Source organism: Stegostoma tigrinum, chromosome 9 (assembly GCF_030684315.1).
Source record: "Stegostoma tigrinum isolate sSteTig4 chromosome 9, sSteTig4.hap1, whole genome shotgun sequence".
NCBI classification, from domain to species: domain Eukaryota; kingdom Metazoa; phylum Chordata; class Chondrichthyes; order Orectolobiformes; family Stegostomatidae; genus Stegostoma; species Stegostoma tigrinum.
This window is the reverse complement of record NC_081362.1, coordinates 16,689,749-16,713,497: the sequence shown is the minus strand read 5'-3', so window position 1 is coordinate 16,713,497 and position 23,749 is coordinate 16,689,749. Positions and strand designations below refer to the sequence as shown.

The 23,749-nt window shown below is 38.2% G+C and overlaps 1 protein-coding gene across 2 annotated transcripts; it reads left to right on the top strand.

The window, feature by feature from the left end:
- Positions 1–26: 26 nt before the first annotated feature.
- On the top strand, positions 27–20,415 carry armt1 (acidic residue methyltransferase 1). 2 transcript variants are annotated; one of them, XM_048536683.2, is made up of 5 exons: positions 39–124; positions 8,955–9,060; positions 13,163–13,404; positions 14,017–14,182; positions 19,306–20,415. In XM_048536683.2, exons 1-5 carry the CDS (start codon positions 57–59, stop codon positions 20,080–20,082), a joined length of 1,359 nt encoding a protein of 452 aa, XP_048392640.2. In that variant the 5' UTR covers positions 39–56; the 3' UTR covers positions 20,083–20,415. The 2 variants fall into 2 exon arrangements, with proteins under 2 accessions (XP_048392641.2, XP_048392640.2); XM_048536684.2 differs by lacking the exon at positions 8,955–9,060 and having other exon boundaries at positions 27–124.
- The last annotated feature ends 3,334 nt before the right edge of the window (positions 20,416–23,749 follow it).

Sequence of the window (23,749 nt, the reverse complement as noted above, 5' to 3'; positions counted from 1 at the left end):
GTGTGGCGTCACTTCCTGTTTCTAGCCCCCTCCCCCTCCCGACGCAGTGGGACAAGATGGCGGCAAGGCCGAAGACCTTGACGGGGGAAGGTGTGCCGGACTCGCTTTCGGCGAAGTACACCGGGTCTGTAATTCTTTTCAACAAAAAAAACCAAAGAGAAAGGGGATTGTACGCGCGTCGTTGACCCCATCCTCCCTCCGTTACGTTCATCCACCGAGTACTCAGCTGACACACCATCAGAAAGCGACCCGCCGTGCTCTTCTGATAGACGAGTATATTAACATATCACATAGTACTGTAATCTAAACCAGCGACTTTCACAGTTAATACAAAGACGAAAACAAAAAGTACTCTGGAAAGTTCACAAATCCATCGCCTCTCCTCCCTCTGGGGGTTAGACCTCGGCCGGCGACTTTGCACCGGGCTTCCAGTGTCCCTGGGATTGAGATTGCACAAGAAAGGGTTTTATTCGGAAATCAGTCTAAATTCAAATTCTGTATGGTCTAGGATGAAGGAGAGAGCCTCGGGCGGACTCACGCAGTCTGCTTCCTGTTTTTTTCTTATCTCTGAGGGAGTAAAGTATTCACGTCCACTAGCACTAAAAACCTCCAAACCAGACATGCGAGATACTTTTTAAAAATTGCCCTGACAGAATTTGGCATCTTTGATTGCTCAAACTGGATTACTTTATGAGGAAAGTGCTTTCCATTGATGTAGTGCCTTTGATGACCTCAGGTTGCTGCGATGGAAACATAGGATTTTAAGAGCAGGTTTAGGCCATTCGAGCCTGCTGTATTGATTTCAACTGCATTTTGCAGTGAGCTTGCAGGACTGATTTCAACTGCATTTTGCAGTGGGTCTCCTTCAGTAACCCTGGACTTTCTTGTCTATCCAAAGTCCAACTCTGACCTGAATAAATATAATGATACAGCCTTCACAACTTTGAGGAAGAGAATGCCATAAACTGACAATCTTCTGATAGAGAGAGAGAAAAAGTTCTGTCCAAAGTGTTTTCCAGCCAAATTGTTCCATGTAGCATTGTGGACGCAAGTGCCAGACCGAGGGTAACATCCATTATTTCATAAGGTGCAATCAGCAGTCCTGACTATATAAAGACAAAAAAAATCATGAGGGGCTTGGAAAAGGTAAATAATCAAAGTCTTTTCCCCATGGCAGGGGAGTGCAAAACTAGAGGACATTGGTTTAAGGTGAGAAGGAAAAGATTTAAAAAGGGATCAAAGGGACAACATTTTTACGCAGAAGGTGGTGCACGCATGGAATGAGCTGCCAGAGGAAGTGGTGGCGGTTGGTACAATTACAACATTCAAAAGGCATCTGGTTGCGTACATGAATAGGAAGGATTTAGGGGATATGGGCCAAATACTGGCAAATGGAGCTAGATTAATTTAGGATATCTGGTCAGCATAGACCAGTTGGACCGAAGTGACTGTTTCCATGCTGTACATCTCTATGATTCTAAAGATCCAGTAGCCCAAAACTGGGCAACCTTGAAGAGCTGTAGACTATCAGCAGCAGCAAAGATGCGTGCAACTTCATTTTTAGCTTCACAGACTGACTCATTATTCACTTCTGTATCACCGTCATGCTAGGTGACCATGCCTGATTCAAAGAGGAATATAGACATGCACATGATTTTGTGCCAAACTGGTGATACTACAACATAGAATTATAGCATTCTAAGCAGTGACAGTAATGTACCACTTTTGGCTAAATGACCACATAAGGAATGGACCAGCTTAAACTCTGCAATCCTGTCACAAATTAAAAGTGTTGACATCATTAACAGGTTTATTGGCATTACCATTCTTCATTAATAACAGTACAGCACAACTGAATACAAAAATGAGCTGAAGCGTTTGTAACTATCTTTAGTCAGGATTGTTGTGTGGATGATCCATCTCCACTTCCACCTGTGGTCCCCACAGTCACAACTACAAGTAAGATGTTTAAAAAGAGCTACATCTACTGAACAATGTGGAAAGTTGTCCTTTCACGTCAGGCACATTCCATCAGGTAAATTTCCATCTCATTAGCAATGTGGTTAAAGGATTCATCAACAGAGCATCTCATTTACAAACTGCTAGCTGGTGTTCAGTTTGAATTGCATCATAACCACTCAAATCCAGATCTCATTGTCTGGTTCACATCCTTTATCTCACAAAATAACAAGACGTTTTTTCATCAAATGTGGTAACGGGGAAAATGCCTACTAGCTGGGAAATGGTTATTGTCATTGGAAGTCCACCATCTAAGCCTCAGAACATTACTGCAGGAGTTGCCCAAGGCAACATCCTAGGCCCAACTGCTTCAACAATGACCTTTCCCTTCATTGTAAGCTCTGAAGTGAGGTTGCTTCCTGATCATTGCACAACACGCAATATCATTCCCCATTCTTCAGCTAATGAAACAGTTCAAACCTGCATTCAAAAAGACCTTGGCAACATCCAAGTCAGGACTGATAAAATGATGAGTAATATTAGATTTACACCAGTACTAATCATGCTCTTCTTCAATAAGACAGCAAAAGTACCTCCCCATGATAATTAGAAGTATTAATATTATTGAGTTCATAAGAAAGTGTCATTGCCTTGAGGCTTCACCGCATGTTGATTTGAATGTTTTGCTCTCTTTTCAGTATCAGAATATATCCTTAGATTAAATGAATTTCAGAGTTGACAGACACACAGATGTTGGATTGGAAAGTAAATTCTATGAATCACAATATCCTTTGGGAAAATTAAATCTATGAGAATTTATTTTATTCAGCTAAGACGAATGACTTACTGTTGAACAGGATTTTCTTTCAAAATGGGCTTGCAAGAGATAAAACATGACACTTGGGTGTTGTATTTTTTGTAATGCAGGAAAGTATTTCATTACAGATTGTGCTACAGTAAAATCACAATAACTCAAATGCTAGGGGATCTGACCACAAATTTGCCCCTAAGTAATCCAATTTGTCTACAAATGTGTTCTATGTTGAAAAAAAATCTTAAATGAAATTGCAGTAAATATGTGAAAAATACCTTTTAAATTTTTTGCAGTTTAGAATGGCCTGACCTTGTAAAAGTCAAAGACAGTTTTTGGGAGTTGTGTTAAAAGTCTGCTTTTTGATGGCCGAGGTAACCTGAGAGATCAGCTGCCTATTCCCTCCTGATTCATTGGCAAGAGCTTTGTTTAGTGCTGGGAGAAAAGAATATCAGCTTGATGGTCCAGTGTTGTCAGAGTGTAAGAGACAGTTATCTGGATGATGATAATCATACTTCAATTAAAATATTTTGTGTACTTTCCTGATTCATGCTTTAAAAATGCCGAGAGTCATTGAGACAGTTTTTGTGTGGTTGACGACTTGATATATGTAAAGCAAAATGGCTTCTTTTACTTTCCTACTGCAAGAAGTGGTAGCTTTTTGGTGCCATCCCTATTGGGCACAGACCATTGTAGTGACACATAACTTGCTGCACTTCCTATCAATTAATCTTTAAACATCAAAAAGCAATCTGTTTACCTGTGTTAACATGATTCTTGGCACATTCTTGTTCAGAACAGGAATGAGATTATTTTGGATAACAAAGCGTGGAGCTGGATGAACACAGCAGGCCAAGCAGCATCTCAGGAGCGCGAAAGCTGACGTTTCGGGCCTAGCCCCTTCATCAGATGAAGGGTCTAGGCCCAAAACGTCAGCCTTTGTGCTCCTGAGATGCTGCTTGGCCTGCTGTGTTCATCCAGCTCCACGCTTTGTTATCTTGGATTCTCCAGCATCTGTTCCCATTATATCTGAGTTTATTTTGGAGCCAGTCACCTGTCATTGCTGCCATAACTATTGCACCCTCACTGCTTATCGTACGGAAGACAACGCTATGCCTTGCTTTGAACTGGTCCAGCCATCATAGTTGCATGTGGACTTGTTATGGCCCACCTTCTTGGCCAGTGAGATTCAGTTTTCCTGCAGGATTGGGCTGGAGATGGGAATGTTCCCAGCTTGTCTTGAACCACATTATCAAAACTTACTCAACATTGCAATAGGCAGCCACTTCTCATCCTTCCTTGCTGGAGAGAATGCCTGCTTGTCAAACCGCTTCAAATTGTTTGTCTTCTGTTTCAGAGTCATTGACTAACTCAGTGCTTGAATTTTCCACTCAGCAATGACAATTTTTCATTTTGCATCACGGTATTCCACTTGCTTTCTCTACTCGACTTTCTCTTTGATAACGCTTTAAACTTCGTTGTAGGTCTAGCCAAATTTGCAGGCTTTGCATGTTCCTTTACAGAGAGGTCTTGATTTCAAATGATGGCTGGCCCAGAGCTGCATGATGTCTCACTCTAGTCTGGCCTAACTTTGCTCTGATTGGTTGGCATGGTGAGATGACAAGCTTGTCTAATCCAAAATGACCAGTTCAGAATTTTGTCTTTTCACTGACACCATTCTGTTTGCTATGCTGTTAGGCTGGTGGGACTGGCTGATGACTTCAGTAGATCCAGAGTTTTGGGTTATCCAATTTGACTCATCATGATTTTACTGTATGTATATGTGAAAATAAACGAATGAAGGATTTCTTGAATGCTACTCTAATTAATGGGAAATGCCATCCTAGAATATTGCAAACTGGAGGGTGGATATAGTGGAATTTCAACAATGTTTAAATTTCTCAGACTGCTCAGCTGAGATATCATTAATTTTATATTTGAAGTTTGTAGCTGAAATCATGCAATTCAGTGAAGCTTCACACCATGATTCCTCTGGCCTTGAAACACTCTGTTGTTCTCTCAGATTTTGTTCCTTTTTATCTATCAATTAGAGTATTTTATAATACATTGTTTCTTAATGGTATTCACACAAGAGATGTTAGATTTTGCATTAGTCTATAGTGGATTTGAAACTTACCCACTGACACCAGTATCAACTCAGACACTGCCCTTATCATGGATAAGTCTCACCATACCTAATTATTTCACCTGACATGCCTTTGCTTATAAAAGTCAAAGATTAATGATTGACATTTAAGAATATGCAGTATTTAATTTTGTAACTTATGATCCCTACTTTTGTGACTGTTATTTAATTTCACTCTCATTTCTTGGTCAAACTCAAAAGTGATTCTGTTTATACCACATGATTCTTGCGCTATGATGTTAAGTTATAGGTCATTGAGAATGTACTTTTCAGATTTCTTCCCAGATACTCAAACAACTTTGAAATAGTAGCTACTGTATGATAAAAATGCTGATATTGGTTTTTAAATTATTAGAACCAAGTTGTATTTTTTGGGAGCTTATTAAAATTGCAAACATTGATGTTGCTGCCAACTACATTAAAGCAACTTTCCCCTCTTAAAAAAAAACAAGGAAATTAAACAAATAACAGAAGGGAAACAATTACATTCAAGGTAAAATAGATCTGAAGGTTAAATTCTTGAAAAATGTTTATCATTAAGGGTGGTAATGCTGACCTGGCTTACTGCGTTTCATTACTGAGAAAATGGATGACCTTTCAACTGATATACTCTCTGGGGTTATGTTCCCACACTGTTGATCCAACCATCTGTTTTCAGCAAGATGGAGTTTAGTCAGCACCATGTATTTTCTCACTTTTCCACATTGGCCATTTTGCAAATGTAAATGTTTATTGGCAACCTGTCCCAAGTCTGTACTTTGAATAATTATTCTTTCAGTGTGGGTATAAAGAGGACAAAAATAAAGAACTGGCAAAATTTCATCAGTCTCATTTTGAAATCTTAAAATAATTTCAGAAATACATTGCCATCATTTTCCAAACAAAAAGACAGAGGCATCGAGGCAGTATTCTCCGCCCATTGACTGTGTCCAAATGTACTCTAACTTTTACATAATCCTTCACTCTTGGAATTTTTACATGTCTTATTAGTGATACCTTGAAAGTTCAAAAAGTAAAAAGTTTGGAAACCCATGATTTCACAAGGGTTCTTTCGTTTGAAAGGTGTAATATTGCCGTGGGAAACACCAATGAAAATTGCATTTTGCTTTCTGAATTAAAATCTTTCTTTAGGGTTACGTGTAGATATCATGTAAATTTAGTATTGCTTACTGGAAAATATATCCAACATGAGAGAAAAAAATCTCCAACAACATGAACTACTTGTATTTATATCATGCTCAAAATAGGAAGATATCCCAAAGCACAGAAATGTTACAGAACAAAATTTACAACTCACCCACATGAAGAGATATTATGTCAGTTGACTTGGTTAAAGAGTTAGGTTTCAAGAAAAGTCCCAAAGGAGGAAATGGAGATATAGAAGTTAAGAGATGGAATTATGTTGTTTAAGGACTTCTCTGAAAACACAGACACTAAATCAGGGATGCAAGAGACCAAAATTGGAGAGTATATGTTTTGGAGGCTTGTATGACGTTAGGATATTACAGAGATAGGGAGGGGAAAAGTCATGGAAGGATTCCAAGTTGAAAAATGAGAATTTTAAAATCCAGATGATTTGTCAGTAGGCCTCAGTATAGGTCAGTGAGTATAATGGTGATGAGTAAATGGAACTTGTTGTGATTGAGGACAGGCAGCAGAATTTTGCTTGATTTCAAGTTTCTGGAAGGTAGAAAGTGGGAGGCCAGCCAAGAGTGCTCAGAATAGTCAGGTCTAGAGATAACAAAACTTCCGGCACAGTTCTATTAGTCACCAAGGAGAACAAAATACTTAAACTAGTTATCCCTATCTGATTTTGTTTCTTAAGTAAAATATTTGATGAGATTTCACAGTTGTTAAAGTTAGAAGTGACTTTGTAATGAATTTCGGTGAGAGCATATTAATGTTCTTATAGCCACACAAAAATCTTGCGGTATTAATGAAACAGTTGAACAAATTGGATGGCACAGTGGCTCAGTGGTTAGTGCTGCTGCATCACTGTGCCAGGGACTGGGGTTCAGTTCCAGCCTTTGCTATAGGAAGGATGTTGTTAAAGTAGAAAGGGTGAAGAAAAAATTTACAAGCTTGTTGCATGATTGGACGGTCTGAATTATAAGGATAGCTGGAACTTTTTTTCCCTGGAGCATCAGAGGCTGAGGTTTATAGAGGCTTATAAACCATGAAGGGCATAGATAAGGTGAATAGCCAAAGTCTTTTTCCAAAGGTAAAAAAACTAGGGGGCATAGGTTTAAGGTGAGAGGTGAGAAGTGAGAAAAATGTGAAAAGGACCCGAGGGGCAACTTTTTCACACAGAAGGTGGTGTGTCTGTGGAATGAGCTGCCAGAGGAGATGGTAGAGGTGAATACAGTTACAATATTTTAAATACGTTTGGACAGGTACACAAATAGAAAAGTTTTAGCCGGGTATGCGCCAAACGTAGCGAATGAGACTAGTTACGTTTGGGATACCTGGTCAGCGTGGATGAGTTGCAGCAAAGTTTGTGTGCTGTATGACTCTGTGACTGTCTGTGTGGAGTTTTGCATGTTTTTCCTGAGTCTGTGTGGGCTTCCACCAGATGCCATGGTTTCCTCCCACAGTCTCATGACGTACAAGTTAGGTGCATTGGCCATGCTAAATTACCCTGCAGTTTCCAGGAATGTACAGGCTAGGCAGATTTGCCATAGTAAATGTGTGGTTGGTCTGGATGGGCCAAGTGGCCTCTTTTTGCACTGCAGGGATTTTGTGATGTAATTAATTCATTTTTGGTGGTGTTGATTTGGAGAAAAGTGTTTACCCGTGAACAGGGAAAACACTGCTATTTCCAGAGAAACTATAGAACAACTTTTTTCTAGTTGAACTTGGGTCTCACTTTAGCATCTTGATGACACTGTTAACAAAGCAGTGTTTCCTTGGCACTAATGTGTATCCAGCTAAAGCTCAGATTCTAGAGTGGGGAAAACTTCCACGTTCTAGCTTCTTGCTTCTGAGGCAAGAATGGCACCATCTGAGAGAAACTGGAATTCCAATAAAAGCAAGATTCATTGACCATTTCACTTCACTCCACTCCACTGTGGCTATATTTTCAGGGAATCATCTCTGCAATGTGCTTAAGCTGTGACCCAGGAATTGAGATAAATACATAACATTAATAACAAAGATTAAACCTTTGTGCATCTACAGTTGTTGGAATAAAGACGTGCACTTCTGCAGTGCCTCTTACTCGTCCCTGACACCCCAAAGTGTTTTATAGTAGTTCAAGTAAATTTTTAAGTGTAGCCTGTTGTTGGAAAAGCAGCCAACTTATAAACAGCAAAGCCCCAATAAAGACGATGTGAAAACGAAAAGATAATCTGTTTTAATCGTGTTGGTGTATCAGGTCTCCCTTGCTCTTCAAATCATGTAAGGGGTTCTTCTATTTCCACAGGAGAGGGTAAATGTTAGAAGGTAGGTTCATGTTTGATCTGAAAGATTGATTTGCCTAACATGCCTACTGCACTATTTTCCACACCTGTCATCCCATGGCCTTTCAAAGTGCGTTCTCTGTTGTTGCTGAATCTGAGGTTGTTTAGCAAAGTTGGACAAATTTATTTTACAAAAGGCCCACACAATCAGCAGGCAGAGAAAAACTTATACCTGTCAAGGTTGAATTTGAATGCAGGTCCCAGTGGTCCATGTAATTTCATATATAGTAAAGAGAAATCTACAATATCAAAGTTTGTTCAGTGGGTTCATTTTTGCAACTCAGCCGATCTTAGCTTGTACATTGTAAGTGTTCCCTGCTGCACAGAAGCCTGGTTCAATTGCAACAAAATACAGTATTGATTTTATGCCATATTTGCGGTTTCCTATTATAGTGCTTTCCTGTTATTTCAAGGTTTTTCTTGATATGCCAGAGAAGTAATATTTTGGTTATTTGGGTGATCAGCCAGTTATGCCAAAAGAATCTTCCATGATCCTGACATTGTACTGAAAAATCTGTACTAACTTATTGCATCCTGTAGCCATATAACCTTCCTGATGTACAGTATTTCTTTGTTGTAGGTCATTTGCATACTTAACTATTAGAGACAGACTGCCACGGATACTGACTAAAGCTATTGATTCAGTACATCGACACATGGATACCTTTTTTGAGAAACATGGACAAGTGAGTGGAGATTGACTGTTACAGAAATGTAACTTTACTAACTTGTTCAAAAATAACGTTGGAGTGCAGAGGAGTTTTAATAGAAAGACTGTGAGACTTCAGTTACGTGAAGAGACAAAAGAAACTTGGATTGATCTCAGCCCAGCGCAGTGAAGAGGAAAGGGAGGATGCAGGTCTGAGACATTTAACAGAGGAATTAATAAAGGTGTTCAAAATTGAGAGGCTTTAATAGATTATAAAGAGATAAATCATTTCTAATTGCACGTGTCAGTAACCAGAAGACATACTTTTAAGGTAATTTGCTAGAAATCCAGCAGAGGGATTTAAATTTTTAAAGCAGTATGCCATGTCTTATGGTCTGGAATGATTTGCTGGAAAAGATGGTGGAAACAGATTTAATAGTAAGTTTTGAAGGGGAATTGTATACTGTGCATACTTAAAGGAAAAATATAGTTTGCTGTGAGAAATGAGCAGTGGCTTGGGACTAACTGGATAGTGCTTTCAAAGAATTGGTGCAGACACATTAAGCCAAATATCTTCCTTTTGTGCTGCATGATTCCATGATAACTTTTTGAAATTGAAAAGTTTTCAGATGAGCTTGGTAAATTTTGCTAAGTTTTGACAGTGGGACTTAGTAATGTACCTAACATAAATAAGTAAAGCAGGTGTAAATTTCAATATTAAAATATTAAAGGAGGATATTGTTCTCAGCATTGTAAGGCTAGAGTATTGTTTTATTTCTGATCGGTAACTTTCATTTGCTACTCCATCTGCTTGTTTTCTTTTGTTAAAGTTATTCTGCAAAGACTTGGATCAAAGCTTTAGGTAAACTGACAGATTCTATTATTTGGAATTAATAGGCTATGGCTGGCTTCCCATACACAAGATTCTACAGATATCAGATTAAGAATACATAATTTAAATGACATGCTGTTCTCCCCAGGTTGATTATATTCCACATTAGCCTAATTGCCGCTTTCATCTTACCCTAATAGCTATTATATTCCCTTTTTCCTCATGTATACAGTAAATCCCACTTTTAAAAACATCAATCCTGTTTGCTTCAGCCACTCCATGTGACAGTGAGCTCCAATTCTCACCACATTGTGAAAAAACAAAACAAGAACTATCTGACTGAACTGTAATGTTTTGATTTTGAGATGAATCTGTCTTCAGGTAGGAGACAAAGTAAGGATACACAGTTCTTACTCTTTTGGGTGGAATGGAACAATGATATCTGAAGTGCCTTAGCAGTTCAACATACTTTTGGGTTGGATGAAGGAATAGAGAGTTATTCATCCAAATTGATAGGTGACATTTAAATTTGGGGACACAATGAGTTGTGTTTGGCAGGAGGAGGTAACAAATGAAGGAGGAAGATTACCTGAGGAGACAAAGCAATTATAATTCCAGTTCAATGAGGAGAAGTATGAGATCGTCCATTTTTGATCTGGGGAAAAAAATACAATATTTTGATTATGGTGGACTACTAGGAACTTCCAAGGCGTTTAGGCGTTTATGTATACCCCTGGGACCAAAGCCTCCCCTGTTAGACCCAACTCAGCCTCCTTGCTACTGGTCCTGATCCAAATAGAAATAAGACTGCATTTCTGAGGAACCTCCTGAGTGGAACCTCTTCTTGGAGATGTGGATCTCCTTTTGCGGAATCACAGTGATAATCAGAGTGAGATTGCTACTCCTCGGAAAAAGTGGCCCACTGACTTTATTTCAAGGGGGCCAGAATTCAGAAGAAGGAGGGAGTGATGCTTCAATTGCATGCAACCATGGTCAGATTGCATTTGGAAGAAAACATTCAATTTTGAACATCAAACCTCAGGAAAGATGTAATGGCCTTGAAGGTGGTACAGTGCAAATTCACCAGAGTAAACACGCAAGAATGTGAGAATATCCATCTAACTCAGTGTTGAATATATTTAATGATCCAGCCTCATTGCTTTCTGGGGAGAGAATTTCACGGACCAACACTGAGAGAAAAAGATTCTTCTTATTCATCTTAAACGGGAAACCCCTCATTTTTAAGCTGTGTCCTATACTCCCCTATGAAAGGAAACATCCTCTTAGTATCCACCTTGTGAATCCCCACAGAACCTTACATGTTTCGATAAGATCACCTCTTATTCTAATACATTTTGGTGGGTATAGGCCCGATCTGCACAACTTTCTCTTCGTTTTTCCCTTCATTCCCAGAAATTAGTTGAATGAATCTTCTTTCAATTGCTTCTAATACAATTATATCTTTACTTAAGGAATTAAACCAAAACTGTACACACTTATGGACAGGAACTAAAACAGAAGTTGCTGGAAAAGCACAGCAGGTCTGGCAGCATCTGCAAATAGTAAATCAGAGTTAATGTTTCAGGGTGTGGTAAGTGGGACTAATGTAGATAATAGTTTAGTTTTGCTGGTACAGACTTGATGGGCCGAAGGTCCTGTTCTGTACTGTATGATCCTATAACTCTGCACTCCAAATGCAGTCACATTAAAGTCCTGTATAGGTGTAACAACACTTCCCTTCTTTCGTACCTGATTTCCTTTTGCAAACAGGCCAGTGTTCCAATTGCCTTCCAAACTACTTGATCCACTCACATGCTACCTTTTGTGATTCGGAATACAGTACTAACATTGCTTTGTACTGCAGCATTGTGCAATTTCTTCGACTTTTCATAACTATTCTGGAGTTGTTTGTTGGTTCGCCGAGCTGACTGGTTAAAATTGGTTAAAACTGGGTAAAACATTAGTACTATTCTGCATTCCAGTCATCCTACCAAAGTGGACAGCCTCCTGTTTCTCACATACTGCATTTACTAAATCTTTTATTCTTTGATACCAAACTTGGTACCAAGTTTAAAATGTTAAATTCAGTTAATAGGTTGCATAGATCTACTTTGGCTAGAGTTTAGAAAGTTTAGTGGTGAACTTAAAAGATAATTGAACTTTATTGGGTGACTAGATAGAGTCAATACAAATAAAATATTTCCAGTGTTGAAGGAATCTCAAACAGGGTTATTATTTCAGAACTCCAGCTAGGCCATCTGGGAGTGAAATCAGGTGTATTTATTTTTGTTTAGAGCAAAGTGAAAATGTAGAATTTGATTCTCCAAGATATGTGTGCTTGATCAATTGAAATTTTAAAGAATGACATTATTGGATTTTTGTTACGTAATAATGAGAGAATATAGCTAATGGTGTTGTGATGTCAATATACCGTGCTGTACTTAAATGAAAGAACGGATTGAGAGTCTACGTTATGTTTGTGAATGTTAGCTAACATATCCTACAGTTCTTCAAATAGTTCCATGGGATCTTTTAAACTTGCCTGACTAAGCAAACGGGCTGTTAGCTTAATGTTGGTTCATCTGCTAGATAGCGCCTCAGAGTGCAGCACTAGAGGGCCAGCCTATATTTTGTTTTTACTCAATTCTTGGAGTGGTGCTCCAATTTTCTAATTCTTTATTCTTAATAGAATAAAGAGATTTAAGTACAGCGATCTCTTTCTTGTCCTCTAATGTCAAGAAATCTCTGATCATTAGAGCAGAAGAAATAGAACAAGAGTAGACCACTTGGCCCACCGAGCTCCTCTGCCATTCAATAAAATAATGGCTATCTGATTGACTCCACTTTCCTGTCTGCCTCCACAGCCTTCAACTCACTGTGCAGCCAATGAAACAGAGCAATTACAATGCATATTAAATGAACATTAATGTAGCACTAAAAAAATTAGGTGAATTAGCAAAGAGTATTGAAGATTGTTGGGAGTGAAGAGGATGCTGAGGTTAAATTGGGATGCTCTTTGACCAAAATCTACAAGCACAGAATATTATTTTCTTACTTTGTGATTCACTTGTAATGAATTATCAAAAACAAAATTGCCCAAATAGTGTCATAATTTATCAGCTTATTTGTGTGTCAGATCATCAAGTTTTGTGAGAAACGGGAACGATATGTATAAATTGTTTTAAAGTATAAAAATTACATAACAAAATGTTCGATTTGTATTTTGTCATATGTTGCATAAAGAATAACATTAGTTTATGATAATTTTGCCTAAATGTATCTAAGATGATGCTGTGTATTTTTCTAGGAAGGTGTTGAGGCAGAAAAGAGAGCTATCTATCTGTTGGCTAAGTTACGAAATGAGGTGCAAACTGACAAGCCAGCACTACCACTTACAGATGGATTACCTGATGTTGACTTGTGGAATGAATACCTAGAACAGCAACAAGCTAGACTGGATAATGATGAATGCCCCAGCTGGTTTAAATCACCCTGGTTGTACATGGAATGTTACATGTACCGTAGGATTCAGGAATCACTACAACTCAAGTGAGTAAAGTGATGCATTAAAAGTAAATTTAAACATTGAAAGAAATTATGTCTATAAAATAAACCGAGGATAGAAGTTGCATTTGAAGGGTAGAAATTGCATTTGCACGGTGTCTTTACATATTTATCAGTTTGTTCTCCTATTTTTAAGTATTTGCGTATCTATAACCCTAAATTGCTCTGCTCCTCCTGACGTTTTACCATTGAGAGTGTGTTCTTTGTACTGAAATACATCACTTTTTTTTCCCCATTAACTAAATTTCATTCATTATCAATGCATTAGTCAGTCTCTATACTCAGGAAACAAATGTCCCTTTCTCTAAACCAAACATAAAAGTTTTGTGGCATTTGTAAATTCAAAATTGTGACCCCATGATTCCTTGGCTACGGATGTAATACGTTGCCATATAAAAGCATTATTTTATCTCATTGTGAAACACCTGAGATGTTTTTCTTTGTTAACATGTATGTAAATAAATATAATCATTTATTTTTGTCTGAACAATTTTACAAGAGATCAACTAGAATTGATGAGGTTAAATAGCAAGAAATGTTGAACTTTCAGCTGTAAAGTCTGTAACTTAATTTAGTTTTCTCTTTTGTGCGTTGCAGTCCTCCCATGTGTGATTTTGATGTATTTAATGAAGCAAAGACCCAAAGTTTCTCAGGGTCACAGCAAGCTATCATTGCTCTTTGTACCTACTTTCTGGAAATTAATAAGAAAATAGAACACTTTAAGGATACTCAACTCAAAACTGAGCTTTTTCTGCTCATGCAGGTAGGTCTTACCTAAGTAAACAGTGTATTGATTTATACTTGTGTAGATACTATTAATATTGAGTATAGCTGCGAAGAAGTCCCAATATCAGTTATTACTTTATAATAATTGGCTCATGATTCACTTGGGGTTTTTGAGCTTGGTGATGATACTTGGTATCATACAAAAAACTGCAATGCAAAGCTTGTTAAAGAAAGAAGTTTGAGTAATTCCTGGCTTTTATTCAGTATGGTTTCAAAGTAAAAGATATAGCTAATGTTAGCTTCTGAGTTTTATTTCACTATGTGTTAATCTAAACAAGACCTCATTAACAGTGTGTCTGCAATACTGTTGGAGCAATGCAAATGTCACAAAGAGATGTAAAAAGCAGTTGTATCTTCAGAGGTAACTTTTCAAGGATAGGCATGATATTAATGTCTCAGTGTAATAATATTAATATTATTGTAGATCAAAAGGAGCAACCAGCAAGATCTGTAAACTTTGTAGTTAGTTATTTTCCTAGAATTCTTGGGGAGTTAAAAAGCAGAATAGGTAAAGGGGAAGCAGTAATGTAATATAGTGGATTTCCAGAAGACATTTGATAAGGTACTACACGTTGGGCTACTAAATAAAATAAGAGCCCATGGTGCTGGAGCTAGTAGATTAGTGTGGATAGGGGATTGGTTAACAAATGGAAGACAGAGAGTTGGAATAAGGGGACATTTTCAGGATGGCAACCTGCAATGAGTGGAATGCCACAGGGATTGATGCATCTCCAATTATTTACAATATATGTTAATTACTTAGATGCAGAAAGTGAATATATTATAGCCATGTTTGCAAATGACAAAATAGATAGAAAGGTAAGTTGTGAGGATGGCACAAAGAGCATACAGAGGGATATAGAGAGGTAAAGTGAATGGGCAAGAATTTGGCAGATGGAATACAATGTAGGAAAAGGTGAGGTTATGCACTTTGGCAGCAAGAATAGAGGAATTGAATACTATTTAAACCGAGAAAGACTGCAGAAAGCTATGAAAGAGAGGGATTTGGGAGTCCTCATCCATGAATCACAAAACGCTATTTTCCAGATTCATTAGAATAATAGGGAAGGCAAATGGAATGTTGGCCTTTATTTCAAAGAGAATGGAGTAGGTAGGTTTTTCCAGAATCATACAAGGCACAAGTTAGACCACAGCTGGAATACATTGAACAGTTTTGGGCCCCTTATCTGAAGAAAGATCTGCTGGTTTTGGAAGCAGTCCAGAGCAGGCTCGTCAGGCTGATATCAGGTGTGGAGGGACTGTTTTAGGAGGAAGGCTTGAGTAGTTTGGGCCTGTATTAATTGGAATTTAGATGTATGAGAGGCAACCTTATTTGAACATACAAGATTCTTCGGGGACTCAGCAGGGTAGGTACAAAAAGGTTGTATCTCCTTCTTGGAGAGTGTAGGACTAGGCAGCATAACCTCAGAATAAGGAGTCACATGTTTAACACAGAGATGAGGAAGAACTTTTTTCATCTCAGATGAGTGAATTTGAAATTCAGGCTGTTGATATTGAGTCATTCGGTATACTCAGGGTTGAGATAGACAGATTTTAATCAGTAAATGGAATCAAGAGTTTAAGGGAAAAGGCAGGAAAATGGAGTTGAGGATTATGAGATCAGCCATGATCTCGTTGAATTGCAGAGAAGATACGATGGACTGAATGATTACTTCAGTTCTTATGAATTCTGGTTTTATGATTTTAATCAACTTGTTTGAAAATGTTATGACAGATGTCCGGGGTAGGTGGGGCTTGAGCTAGACCTGCTGGACCAGAGGTAGGAATACTACCACTGCACCACATATGCCTCACAAGCACACTCTATCTACAGCCAATTACACACAGATCAGCCTTTTTAAATTTTCGGTCCGTTGAGATAATTCATGTTGTTTTCTTGAGGTAAAGGGAGGCACTACATATCCATCTTCATATGATCCTTCATAAAGGTTCAGTCTACCCATATCCATCAATTTGCAGACTTGCAGAAATTATGTGCTTGTCAATCTATTGTTGATTACTTAGTTATCGGGGATCAGTTACATTTGTCTTACGTAAATAAAAATAATGTACTGTTGATGCTGGTGATCTGAAATAAAAACAGAAAGTGCTGGAGAAACTCAGCAGATCTGGCAGCATCTTTGCAGAGAGAGGCAGAGTTGATGTTTGAAATCCAATATGACTCTTCTTTGAAGCTGTCCTTATATCTGAGCTTACAAAGTCTGCCAAGGCTGCTGTAAGCACATCGAAAAACTTAAAAATCATTGGTGTAAAAAGGCATGGGTTACACTAATCTGTATCAAATAAAATGCTTAAAAGATTTTCTTTTAGAATTGCCAGCTCCCAGTTTGTTTAAAATAGGTAAATTATTTATGCACACTGCTAATATTTGTTTTGTAATTTGGGGAACTACATGGAGACTTAACAAGAAATGCTTTATTCTTCGAATTTCATTTGAAATCACTAACTTATATGTCTATTTTCTAAAAAGAAACTGAATGAATAGCATACAATTACAAACAGGATTCAAAGCTGCACAGTTACTTAGCAAAATAATTAAATGCCCTGAGGAGGTTTTACTTTCTGGCCTGTTTCAGTGCATTTAGTATAGCCTTGATGTTTAACTCAATGATACCATTGATTTATGTGTATGTCAAGTTGCTGATGCAAGTGGAATTTGGTTACTCTGAATTGCGATTTCCTGAACAGAACACATCACTTTTCAAATCACCAGGCCAAGAAAATTCAAATAGAAAAACTGCTAAATTATCAATAAAAAGCCAAAAGTATTGATTTACTCGAGTTTCTATTTGGCCATATATAACACACCAGCTACAGATCAGACATATTTCTAGGGAATGCCTTTTTGTGTCAAAGAGCAATGTTATCTGTAGGGGAACAAGCAAGGTTTCAACCAGTGTACTTTTAAGCTGTCCAAAATCCAACTGTAGTAGCAATTTTTTATTTGAAAATATTTAGCTGGGTGGCGTTGCTGTTTGCAGTTTTTACAGTTTACACATCAATATTCTCAAAATTCTGATTTGTGGTCATGGTAATAAGTCTGCAGTGTTAAAAATAAAGTTTAACTGTTTCTTATTGTAATATTCAGATTTTGTTACTTGCTATCAATTCTGTTAAAAAAAACACAGTCAATTGAAAATTTTTAAACCACACTGTCAGGACAGTTTGAAAGAAATACCAGTATAAAGAGAAGCCAACAATACTCTGAAAGGTGGTTACTAATTCATTTACTCTGGACGCTGATTGGTGAGGTGTTTTCATGGAGAATGAAGCAATTAGATGATGACTAAAGGTTAAGTGCCAAGCTTTGATTAAATTTTAAACCAGAAACTCAGCTAGACTTTCCACATAAACACAGTGGCTATAATAATAGGACAGAGGTTAGAAATACTGTGTTGAGTAACTCACTTCCACACTCCCCAGAACCTGTCTGTCACAAGGCACAAATCAAGAGTGGGATGGAGTACTCCCCATTTGCCTGGATGGGTGCAACTCCAACAACACTTAAGAAGCTTGACACCATCCAGGACAAAGCAGCCCGCTTGATTGGCACCACATCCACAAACATTCACTCCCTCCACCATCGACGTGCAGTAGCAGTGTGTACTGTTTACAAGATGCACTGCTGAAATTCACCAAAGATCCTCAAACAGCACCTTCCAAAACCACAACCATTTCCATCTCAAAGGACAAGGGCAGCAGACACATGGGAACACCATCACCTTCAAGTTCCCTTCCAAGCCACTCACAATCCTGACTTGGAAATATGTCAGCATTCCTTCCCTGTTGCTAGTCAAAATCCTGGAATTCCCTCCCTAATGGCATTGTGGGTCAACCTATAGCAAGTGAACTGCAACGGTTCAAGGCTGCAGCTCATCATACCCTTTTCAAGGGCAACTATGGATGGCCACTAAATACTGGTCAGCCAGCGATGGCCATAACCCACAAATGAATATTAAAAAAAACAGGCTGGTTGACTTTGATTATTGAAGGCATTACCCTGAGAAATTAACTAGAGTTGTCACCTAATTTTGTTGAATTGAATCCCATTATCTCTGATACAATTCTAAATTGATTGTCAGTATATTTTTTGCAAAGTCTGGACAGCATTTACTCCAGCATTCTAATGTGGAATCATAACTAATGTAGGACACTATTGAGCTTTGCAAGCCAAATATGTTGGGTATGGTCAGTAACTTGCCTTTTGCAACAGCCAAGTTGACAGGTGGTTTGATATCATCTGCCAGTTTTTGGAATATATGGCCTACAAAACTGGTATCATACTGGCATTGAAACTAAATTACCACATTACACATTCGTGCAACACCTTTTTTTCTTGATAGCAGCATCTTGTCCGTGACAAATACCACTTCATGGTAGCAGTGCGAAACTGCTAACTTCATCCGCTGCTCAAATCTGTACCATTCAGAGTTATCTGCGGTAGAATGAGCACTTGTCAGGAAATCATGTATTGATAAAGCAGGCTCTGTTGTTTGTAGGCAGAGAGAACATGTACACACATTATGCCTGTTTCAGCTCATCAAAATAGGTGACAGTCATATGGTGGTTAATTTCTGAGGTTATTGCCTCTTCAAATCAATGACTGTCTTCCTAATTTAAAATTTAAGCAAGGCCTGGCAGTTAACTGTCAGTTATCATCTAACTGCTGCATTCTCCATGCATTGCCTCTACTAATGCATCTGTTTGACAACTGATCAGTAGTCTTGCCTTGTACAGTGTAAATGTTGTTTTCCCTTTGGACTGGTATTTCTTTTGAATTCTCGTGATAAGTTCAAGATGAAAAGCTTCAGCAAAAAATATCCTTGTTTATCGACACTCAGATTCTTTCCAACCAAATGACTAATCACTTTTTTTAAACTGTACAATATTAAATCAAGAAATATTTCAAAATGAATGTCTTGATTAGTTTCTCTTTGTTTAATGTAGGTGGGAAGCAGTCATTTCTTAATGTGGGAAATAAGGTTTCTGGATCCAGTTTTGACACAGTCAACGTTTTAATTTCTTCAACTGTGTGAAGATAATCTTGATTGCTAATTCCATTTTGTTTTGTAAATCTAGGTTGCACTGTGGGGAAACAAATGTGACCTTTCCATTTCTGCTGGCCAGGACAACTCTCAGTCATTCAATCCTTTAACCACTCTGGAATCTTTGAAGCCTTTCATCCTGGTAGATGATTCTGAATGTGTTTGGGAACTCCTCATTAATAATAAGAAAAACAAAACCTCAGAAGCAACGTGTACCCGCGTAGATATTGTTCTTGACAATTCTGGATTTGAGCTGGTGACTGATTTGATACTAGCAGATTTCCTTATAACCTCTGGACTGGCTGATATGATTCACTTTCATGGCAAAAACATACCTTGGTTTGTTTCTGATACAACCAGGAAAGATTTTGATTGGGTGCTAAAAAAGATGAAGGAAGCCGACTACATGCAGATGTCCAGGTGTGGTATGGTGTGGGAAAAGAATCTGAAGCAGGGAATTTGGATTTATCATGATCACCTTTTCTGGACCGCCCCTCATGAATTTTGTGACATGTCTGTTGCAGCACATGATTTATATGTTGAACTAAAGAAGTCAAATTTGATCTTTTTTAAGGGAGACCTGAACTACAGGAAACTAACAGGAGACAGAAAATGGAACTATACTGTTTCTTTTGACACTGCCCTACGTGGGTTTCATCCCACAGCACTTTGTAGCTTGAGAACACTGAAAGCTGATATTCAGGTTGGCTTAAAACCAGGGCAAGGTGAGCAACTGGATGTTTCTGATTCTGAATGGATGACCAATGGGCGCTATGGCGTCATTCAGTTCAGCAGTACTTATCAAAAATGACACTTACAAATCTACCTGCATGATGTACCAGCAAGTGTGTCTGGCTGATCATGGGTCTGCTCTGTAACAGTTAGCATGTTTCTTTATTGTTTACAGAATACATACTGATCTTAAGCAAGTTATGGTCTATTCTAAGATTTTTATTTAATTATTTTGAGGCAAGGTTTTTAGGAATATTCTTTAAAATCTTTATAAATCTACCAGAGTGTTAGCCTTGCAGAAAACAAATGTTTTTCTGTGAAATACTCCTTTAGTGTTCAATTATAAAATTATCAATGTTAGTTACTGGTGAAGTATGTGTTCATTCGTGATTAAAATCGTTGCTAGTATTGACTTGGCTTGTGGTGCTTTCAGTTCAGACATTGTTTTTGAACTCTTGTCAGATGCAGCAGCAAAGAACCAAGTGTTGAAGTGAAATATACATACAAGTTCTCTTCGATGTAAACTGCTAAATGACTGAAAAAGATGTATACATACCAGTTTTAATGTTAAAGAATGCATGACAATAGATGTTGTACCTGACTATAGGTAGATTTAACCTATCCAGTCCTTTGGTGAACGGATCATCAGATTGGCTTGCTCACTTTTACGCTCTTTTCACTGAGTTCAATGGAAAGTCAAAGTAAAACAGGCAAAATGTGTGAAAGGGTTCTTTGATCAAGTTACTTTGTGGATGAGTAATGTTAAAATTGTTCTTTCTCACACTGCTTATGGTAACTTAGAGGTCTGAGAATCATTTGGATTATTGGGTCTTGCATTATGTCTATGGGATACTGATTTAAATGAGACAGCAGCTTTATTAGATTAGATTAAATTACCTACAGTGCGGAAACAGGCCCTTCCGCCCAAAAGGTCCATACCGCCCCTTGAAACAGCCTACCCAGACCAATCCCCCATAACCCATTCATCCCTGAACAGTATGGGCAATTTAGCATGGCCAATCCACCTAGCCTGCACATCTTTACACTGTGGGAGGAAACCGGAGCACCCGGAGGAAACCCATGGAGACATAGGGAGAATGTGCAAACTCCACACAGGTAGTTGCCCGAGGCTGGAATTGAACCTGGGTCCCTGGTATTGTGATGAGCCACCGTGCTGCCCCAAACCATCATTGTAAAAATTGCTTGGGATCACCTTGTTCCGACATGTTATACAGATCCTCATGGCAGTTGGGACTTGAACCCAAATCGACTAGCTCAGACGTAAAGACACTAGCTTTTGGAATTAGATTCCACTATTTGCCATGATAGAATTTGAACACCTGTTACAAGAGCCTTAGCTTGGGCCTGTAAATTGCTAGTCCAGCAACAATGCCACTATGCCACTGACTTCACTTCTCCAAAATTATCTTTAATTAACCTATTTGGATATATAATGTCAGGCATCTAGAGCAGGTGAGACTTGAACTTGGACTTTCTTACTCAGACAGAAGGGTAGTACTACTGAATGAAAAGAGCCCACAGAAAATTCACTTGAAGCAGTCTATCACTTGACTGATGTAAGGTAAACTCAGAGCTTACTCATACTGTATGGTGTATGCTGTCTTAGATCTAATACTTGTAAAGCTCCTCACAATACTTTTAATTTACAAACCTAGCTAAGGATGGAATTACTTTTGTTCTTACCTCTGAACACTGCAGTATGACGCAAATTTCTGATTTTTAAAATAAACTTTGGCAGGTTCATTAGTTTCTTATCTACTTTAAAAATAAATCTATAAGATAATACATTAAAAAAACTCTAGTTCTGAAAGAATTCTTAAAATAAACCGAAAACACCCTGTTCCATCTTAAAATACCTTTCTTTGCACATAGGTTTGCTGCTGTTACATCAGCTTATCATCTGTTTTTTTCCTCTCAGCATGGATTCTTTTAGCCGGGCACTTAAGGACCTACTCAAAGAGTTTGCACCTTGTGGTTGTTAGCTGCCATTTTTCAGCACAGTAAAACTATTCAAGATAACTTCCAAGTCGTCACTGATAAAAGGGTTGCTTGCTTAGACTAGACAGCTTTCAATCTCATTTCAACCCCATTGTTATGAAATTGCTTCTGCAAGCCTGATCTTCCTTGCATGCAATGCACCCCAACCAACCAGGCCTGTATTTTTGCTGTCTGAATTATGACAGGCTAGATTCTAAAAGCAGATTCCAATATATGTTGAGATGTAGCTGTCATTGATGTGTTAATGACCGCTGTTTATTTCCAAAGCAAAGATTTTTATTTGTGCTATCATCCTTGAATTATAACTTTCAAGCGCACAGATTTTAATTTATAAATTGTATACATTCATTATTTTCCCCTCAGTCTTTCAGTACAGCCAACTTTTTGTTCACTGCTGTCAAGTGCTTTGATATGAGATCGAACATGATTCTTAAATCGCCCACAATCCTGTTGTGCATTAAACAGATTATTGATCTGGATTTCGGATATTGCAGTCAGCAGCAATGACTACAGAGCTAATGACCTCAAAGAAGGTTGCCCACAACCATTCTCTGACATGGATTTCCTCTAACCTGATATTGTTTTAAATCTGGTGATCTTGAAATTTTTTTTATACCACTTGGTCTTTGTTCTTCCCACTACAGTTAACTTTATTCCTTCTGCCATAGAACAAAGAAGAGTATAGCATAGTACAGGCCCTTTGGCCCACGATGTTGCGCTGAACTTTTACCCTAAACCTAAGGTCTGTCTAACCTCCACCGCGACCTTATACTGTCATCCATATACCTATCTAATAGCTGCTTAAATGCCCCTAATGAGGTGGACTCCACTTGCCTCTCTGGCGATACATCCCATGCCCCTACCACTCTGAGTAAAGAACCTACTTCTGACATCTCCCCTGTATCTACTTGCTTTCACTTTAAAACTGTGTCCCCTTGTATAACCCACCTTCACCTTAGGAAAAAGTCTCTGGCTGTCTGTCTATATCACCTCTTATCCTTCGTCGTTCTAAAGAGAAAAGCCCTAGCTCTCTCAACCTTTCCTCATAAGACCTTCTCTCCATTTCAGGCAATATCCTGGTAATTCTCCTCTGCACTTTTTCTAACGCTTCCACATCTTTCCTGCCATTTTCTTGTCCACTCATGTGATCTGGCCATATCACTTTGTGGCCTTTGTCTTCCTTCAAGCTTTCTTTTTCGCAGCTTTGTGCCATCAGCAAACCTGGGCACATTATACTTTATCCTTTCATTTAATTGATTAATATAGATTGCAAATAGCTAAAGTCCTTGCAAAAACTTTGCAGCTCCTAAGTGCCAACCTACTAACTTGAAACAAGCTGTTTATTCTGTTCTGTGTCCTTAAAAATCCTTTGTCTGTGCTAGTATATTGTCACCCTGTAACAGTTGAAGTTGATGTCAAGAGGGAGCATTAAATTACAGAGCTTTTGATCTATTAAGTGAAGAAATTACAAGTGAATTGGCAATAAGGCACTAAACACTCAAAACCAACTTCGCTGGCCGAGATGTGACATTTGTATGCATGATGCCAGATTCCTAAAAGAACTGCTCTACTCTGAATTATGTCAGGCGGGCACGGAAATGCTTTGGGGATGGTCTTGAAGCATATCCGAAGATATCAAGCACCTCCATCAACTCATGGATTTCCTGGCTTGCAACTGAATAAAACCAAAATTTATTGAGAAATATCCTGAAAAATTGTCAAGGATA

Coding starts and splice junctions, on each gene's coding strand:
- armt1 (XM_048536683.2), top strand. CDS start 57: ATGGCGGCAAGGCCGAAGACCTTGACGGGGGAAGGTGTGCCGGACTCG. Junction 13,405..14,016: donor CAGGAATCACTACAACTCAA/GTGAGTAAAGTG, acceptor TGTGCGTTGCAG/TCCTCCCATGTGTGATTTTG. Junction 14,183..19,305: donor AGCTTTTTCTGCTCATGCAG/GTAGGTCTTACC, acceptor TTGTAAATCTAG/GTTGCACTGTGGGGAAACAA.